This window comes from Pinus tabuliformis, chromosome 1_2, assembly GCF_031772625.1.
Source record: "Pinus tabuliformis cultivar Carrire ecotype Pingquan chromosome 1_2, CPIR1, whole genome shotgun sequence".
Lineage (NCBI taxonomy): Eukaryota > Viridiplantae > Streptophyta > Pinopsida > Pinales > Pinaceae > Pinus > Pinus tabuliformis.
In genome coordinates this window covers 4,282,018-4,288,189 of record NC_142298.1, presented here as the reverse complement: position 1 = coordinate 4,288,189, position 6,172 = coordinate 4,282,018, and the positions used below count along the sequence as shown (strand labels likewise).

The window sequence follows — 6,172 nt, the reverse complement described above, 5'->3', positions numbered from 1 at the left end:
GACGCTCTTTGCGCCGAAAATCCACACTTCGATTTTCCATAAAGTTTGTTTTCACATTACCACACGCAACTCTTCCGACGTGCCTCGCGTTATACGAATTCAAATGCTCAATTTATTATTTAAGCAAGTGCGGAACCAATTATTCCCGTCATTGGGTTTAGTTGTCTAGTAGTAAACATTCGACTCCCAACGCATTTTTGCTTGGGATCGAAAATCCCTGTAAGATATTCGAACAAAACGAAATTGCGGTTGTTTCGCTGTGTTGTTCTGGTGAATATGATGGAGGGGAGTGAGGTGTTTGATTGGGCCAAAAGAGTGCTCATGGGAAGATGGTTTGTAGTATTTGTGTCGTTCCTTATTATGTCATTTTCTGGTGGCACTTATATTTTTGGGGATTACTCAGAAGCAATAAAAACTTCCCTGGGCTATGATCAGAGCACATTGAATACCTTGGCATTTTTCAAGGATCTGGGAGCTAATGTTGGGATTGTTGCAGGTCTCATCAATGAAGTCAGCCCTCCATGGGTTGTTCTTGGCGTTGGAGCCATCATGAATATCGTTGGATATTCATTGTTATGGTTATCTGTCACCCGACGAATTGCCAAGCCCAAGTTATGGCAGATGTATTTGTATATAGTCATTGGAGCTAATTCTCAGACATTTACCAACACGGGACCTCTGGTTACGTGTGTCAAGAATTTCCCTCGGAGCCGAGGAGTTGTGCTGGGGCTTCTGAAAGGATTTGTGGGTTTGAGTGGAGCAATTTTCACTCAGATTTACTATGCAATTTATGGGAATAGTGCCAGTGGATCGGCTGGTCTGATTCTTCTTCTTGGCTACTTACCTAGTGCTGTTTTTCGGATTGTAATGTTGATAGTTCGTCCTACAAAAGAGACGACGGAAAGAAATGAGCTGAAGCGATTCTACCACTTTCTCTACATAGCTCTAGGATTAACTGTATTTCTTATGCTTCTCATCGTAGTGGAGAATACGATGAAGAATTTACCTAAGGCAGGCTACAGAATTGTTGTTGCAATTATCGTGGTTTTCCTTTCGTTTCCTCTTGTAGTGATTGTTAAGGCAGAGATGGACAAAAGGAAGCAGCAACAGATTTCCACCGAGACCTCCGTCTCAACCATAGTAGATCATGCCGAAATCAGTTTTCTTACAATAGAAAATGAAGAGATGAATGATCCTCAACATTGCTCAGAGATCAAGGAAGGAAAATCGATAACCGGCAGAGAGTATATTGCTAATAGTAGCGATGAAATGAGAGCGAGAGCTTCTATTGTATCCCGTATAGTGAAATTCTTGAAAAGCCCCAAAAGAGGAGACGACTTCACAATTCCTCAAGCTTTAGTAAGTCTCGATATGCTCATTCTGTTTTTAGCCAGTGTTTGTGGGATTGGATCAACTGTGACCGCCATTGATAATATGGGACAGATTGGAAACTCTCTTGGTTACACCCACCAGACTATAACCACCTTTGTTGCTCTTATTAGCATATGGAATTTTCTAGGTCGCGTTCTTGCTGGTTTTGTATCGGAAATTCTTCTCCAGAAGTATAAATTTCCCAGGCCGCTGATGTTGACGATAATTTTGCTTATTGCTTGCATTGGACATATTTTCATAGCTTTCGCACTTCCGAGTTCACTGTACATAGCGTCCATTATAAATCGACTGTGTTTGGGAGCTCAATGGCCTCTAGATAATGCAGTCATCTCAGAGATATTTGGTCTCAAGTATTATGCCACTCTTTATAATTTTGGAGCGGTTGCGAGCCCCTTGGGAGTTTATCTTCTGTCTGTCAGAGGTGTGGGGCACATGTATGACCAAGAGGCAACAAAGCAGTGTACTGCTCTTGGGACTTGTTCGTCTCAGAGCGAGCTTACTTGCACTGGGCATAAATGTTTTCAGCTTTCGTTTATCATTATGACAACGGTGACCCTTTTTGGAGCCTTGATTTCTTTTATTCTTGTCCTCAGAACGAGGCAATTCTACAGAGGTGATATATATGCCAAGTTTAAAGAGCCAGCCAACACAGCATCCCATGTTATAAAGAAAGCGGAACATGATAATCGAAGGAATGTGCTGGCTGCCGAGGTTGAAATTCAGACAGCAGGGAAGTAAGAAAGCTAGTTAGGGGGTTTTATGTTGGAATTTAATTCCAACTGCAACAATGAACAGCTGTACATGAATCTGATTTGCAGTAAATGTTAAAGCTGTTCGGTGCAGCCAAGTCGCCTTTGATATTTCTGCACATTAATATGCATTAAAGTTTCAGTTGATTTCCCCTGCAGACAACCGACTTGTTTTTGATAAAGGCATCACCGCCTTGCTACAATAAATTCTGAGATAAACATTAGGAGATATTTTGTAATATTTTATTGTTTTAATCAGATATCTTTCAGCATATAAATACCGCACAGCAGTTCTGTTTTAAAGTTAGCGTTAGAAGCAGCAGCAGCAGCTGAAGAATTACACAGAGCAGAAGAAAGCACGCAGCAGCGTGAAGAGGAAGAAGAATAATTTCAGAACAGTGAAATGCACAGCAGTGCAGAAATTTGAATGTAATTTGTTTTTATGTTCATCTGTGTGGAACAGAATCGTTCCTTAGTGAATTTCTGAAGTAGATGTTCAGCAATAGAAGTTTTGAAATTCCCTCTGTATGAGGAAGACAAATCTGTAACAGTTAGTTTATTTTGATAAATACAAGTTAAATTTTTCCTGTTGCTGTTACACCGTCACCATTGCTGAAACACCTCGTAACTCAAAAATTACTTGACGTCAAAAGTTTACGTTGCTGAAACATGACGATCAGCGTTGCTGAAACAGGTGTTTCAGCAACTGAAAAAAAAACTGTGTTGCTGAAACACCGTTTCCAGCAAGCGAATTTTTCAGTTTTTCTGTGTAAAAACATAGTGCGATTTTTTGTCTGTCTGTTATGGAATTTATCAGAAAATTCCAACATGGTATCAGAGCTAGTCTAGGCACTCAGTGAGTCAAAAACAGAGATTGTTTTTCACTGTAGGAGCTGTAAGAAGTTTGTTAAGCAGATTTTTCTAGCAGAGAAAGTTTTTGCTTGTTTTTCAAAATACAGTCAGTACCTTTTCTTTACCAGTACAGGTTAAGATGGCAGATGCTGGAACAGGTTTGACAAATCCCCAACTGCCTCAGTTTAATGGGAAAAATCATAGTTATTGGTCCATAACAATGAAAGCATTGTTTGCTTCTCAAGGACTATGGGAGCTGGTTGAAACAGGGTATGCTGAACCTGCAGATGCAACAGCGTTGGCTGCTTTGACAGCAGCAGAAAGAGACCAGTTGAAGAGTGACAGAAAGAAGGATGCCAAAGCCCTCTTTTTCCTCTTCCAATCAGTACATGAAAGTGTTTTTCCGCGGATTGCAGCAGCAACAAAATCTAAGGAGGCATGGGATATTCTCCAAACTGCCTACCAAGGCATGGAGAAGGTGAAGACTGCAAAGTTGCAGATGTTGAGGAGAGACTTTGAAAATCTCAGCATGAAGGAATCTGATACAATAGATTCATTCTTCACCCAGGTTATTGGCTTGATAACCCAGATAAGATCTCATGGTGAGATTCTTGAAGATAGAAGGGTTGTAGAGAAAATCTTGAGATGTTTACCCTCAAGGTTTGAATCTATTGTGGTGGCAATAGAAGAAACAAAAGATCTCTCACAGTTCACGGTAGATGAGCTGAGTGCTTCTCTGTTGTCTCATGAACATAGACTGAGTAAAGGAACAGATTTCTCTTTTGAGCAAGCATTCAAGACTCAGATGTCTTTTGGCCAAAGAAGAGGTGGAAGTAGAGCAAATTAAAGAGGTCGTGGAAGAAGCCAAAACAGAGGCAGAAATTATCCAGCTAGCACAAGCGGAAGGAGCTGCAATCAGAACCAAGCTGAAGGTTCAAGCAAACAGCAAGCTCATGGACAAAGGTATGACAAATCTCAAGTCCAATGTCATTATTGTAAAAAATTTGGGCACTATGCCAATGAATGCAAGAAAAAACAAAATGACATGAACAATAGGCAGAATGTTAATTTTGCAAATGAAGAAGATAAGAACCCAAAGAATGTGCTGTTAACATGTAACATAGCACAAGACAAACAAGATGATTTTTGGTTCTTAGACTCAGGTTGTAGTAATCACATGACTGGAAATATTGCAATGTTTGCCAATCTGGATGAAAATGTGAAATCTGAGGTAACAACAGGGACTGATGATAAGATAACTGTCAAGGGTAAGGGCAGTGTCAATATCCGAGCAAAAAATGGAGAACAGATGACTGTGCAAGCTGTATACTATGTACCTGGTCTGAAATGTAATCTTTTGAGCATTGGACAGCTCATGAACAAAGGTTACAACGTGTTCTTCAAAGATAATTTGTGTACTATCAGAGACATACCTCCAAGTAAGAAGATCATTGCACAGGTGCAGATGACTAGCAATAGAATGTTTCCTCTCAAACTCAGGGCAGATTTGAAGGAAGGCAGAACTATTGCGACTGTAACACAAGAAGTCTTTCAAGAACAGGTGAAAGATGTGAATTGGTTGTGGCATTTGAGATTTGGACATCTCAATTTCGGAGGCCTGAATCTGTTGCACAGAAAGGGCATGGTAAAGGGATTGCCGTTGATTGAGAAACCGGACAGCCTTTGTGAAGGCTGCATCTTGGGCAAGCAACATAAAGAAAGCTTTCCAGCAGGAAAGAGTATAAGGGCAAAAGCACCATTGGAAATTGTTCATTCTGATGTGTGTGGACCGATGCAAATACCATCATTTGCTGGAAATAGATATGTTTTAACTTTTATTGATGATTACACTAGAAAGACATGGGTGTATATGCTGAAACAGAAGAGTGAAGTGTTTGAGAAATTCCGCCACTTCAAAACTCTTGTTGAAAAGCAGAGTGGGCATTATATCAAAATGCTCAGAACAGATAGAGGAGGAGAGTACATCTCCCAAGAATTTCTACGTTTTTGCAGAGAGAATGGCATACAAAAGCAGTTCACAGCAAGGTATACACCTCAGCAAAACGATGTTGCTGAAAGAAAGAATAGGACCATTCTTGACATGGTCAGAAGTATGCTGAAGGCAAAACACTTGCCGTATGAGTATTGGGCAGAAGCTGTTACTTGCACAGTTTACATCTTGAATAGATGCCCAACTAAAGCTGTCATGAACAGAATACCAGAAGAGGCATGGAGTGGTCAAAAGAAAACTGTCACTCACATGAGAGTATTCGGTTGTGTGGCATATGCACATGTACCAGATCAGCTAAGAAAAAAGCTTGATAGTAAGGGGGAGAAGTGTGTCTTTATTGGCTATTGTGATGAGTCAAAAGCATACAAACTCTATAATCCATCCACCAAGAAGTTAATAGTAAGCAGAGATGTGCTGTTCATTGAAGATGAAGCTTGGGATGGAAGCTTGGAAAAAACAGTGAATGTGAAGACAATAGTGTCTCATGAAGAAGAAGAGGAAGGGACAACAGCAAATAATCCTTCCTTGGTGGCTCCTCCTACACCACAACAAGTACAACAAACCACACCACAAGCTGGAATCCGAACAGCCTTGAGAAGTCAAGGAAGAACAGTTGTTGTTACACCACAAACAGCAACTGCTGAAACACCACAGGGATCAAATACACCCTCAAGTTCGGATGGAACTCCAAGCACACCAAGAAGACCAAGATTCAGAAATCTGAATGCGATTTATGAGCAAGGAGAGGTAACTAACAATACCGGTCTGAATTAATTATTTGCTTTGTATTGTCATATTGATGACCCAATCCATTTTGAAGATGCTGTAAATGAAGATAAATGGATTGAAGCAATGAATGAAGAAATTGGTGCAATTGAGAAGAGTAAAACATGGGAGTTAGTGGATCTCCCTAAAGGCAAAGATGCCATTGGAGTTAAGTGGCTTTATAAGACCAAGAGCAATGCTGAAGGTAAGATTGACAGGCACAAAGCAAGACTTGTTGTGAAAGGCTACAAGCAGCAACAAGGCAGAGACTATGATGAAACCTTTGCACCAGTAGCAAGGATGGAAACAGTCAGAACAGTGTTGTCTATTGCAGCACAACACAAATGGAAGATTTATCAGATGGATGTTAAATCTGCATTCCTGAATGGAGTGTTAAAAGAAG

At 40.4% G+C, this 6,172-nt stretch overlaps 1 protein-coding gene across 1 annotated transcript; it reads left to right on the top strand.

Annotated features, from left to right (window-relative positions):
* Positions 1-279: 279 nt before the first annotated feature.
* On the top strand, positions 280-2,130 carry LOC149204017 (protein NUCLEAR FUSION DEFECTIVE 4-like). The gene has a single exon (XM_089397007.1). It carries the CDS (start codon positions 280-282, stop codon positions 2,128-2,130), a length of 1,851 nt encoding a protein of 616 aa, XP_089253133.1.
* Positions 2,131-6,172: the final 4,042 nt, after the last annotated feature.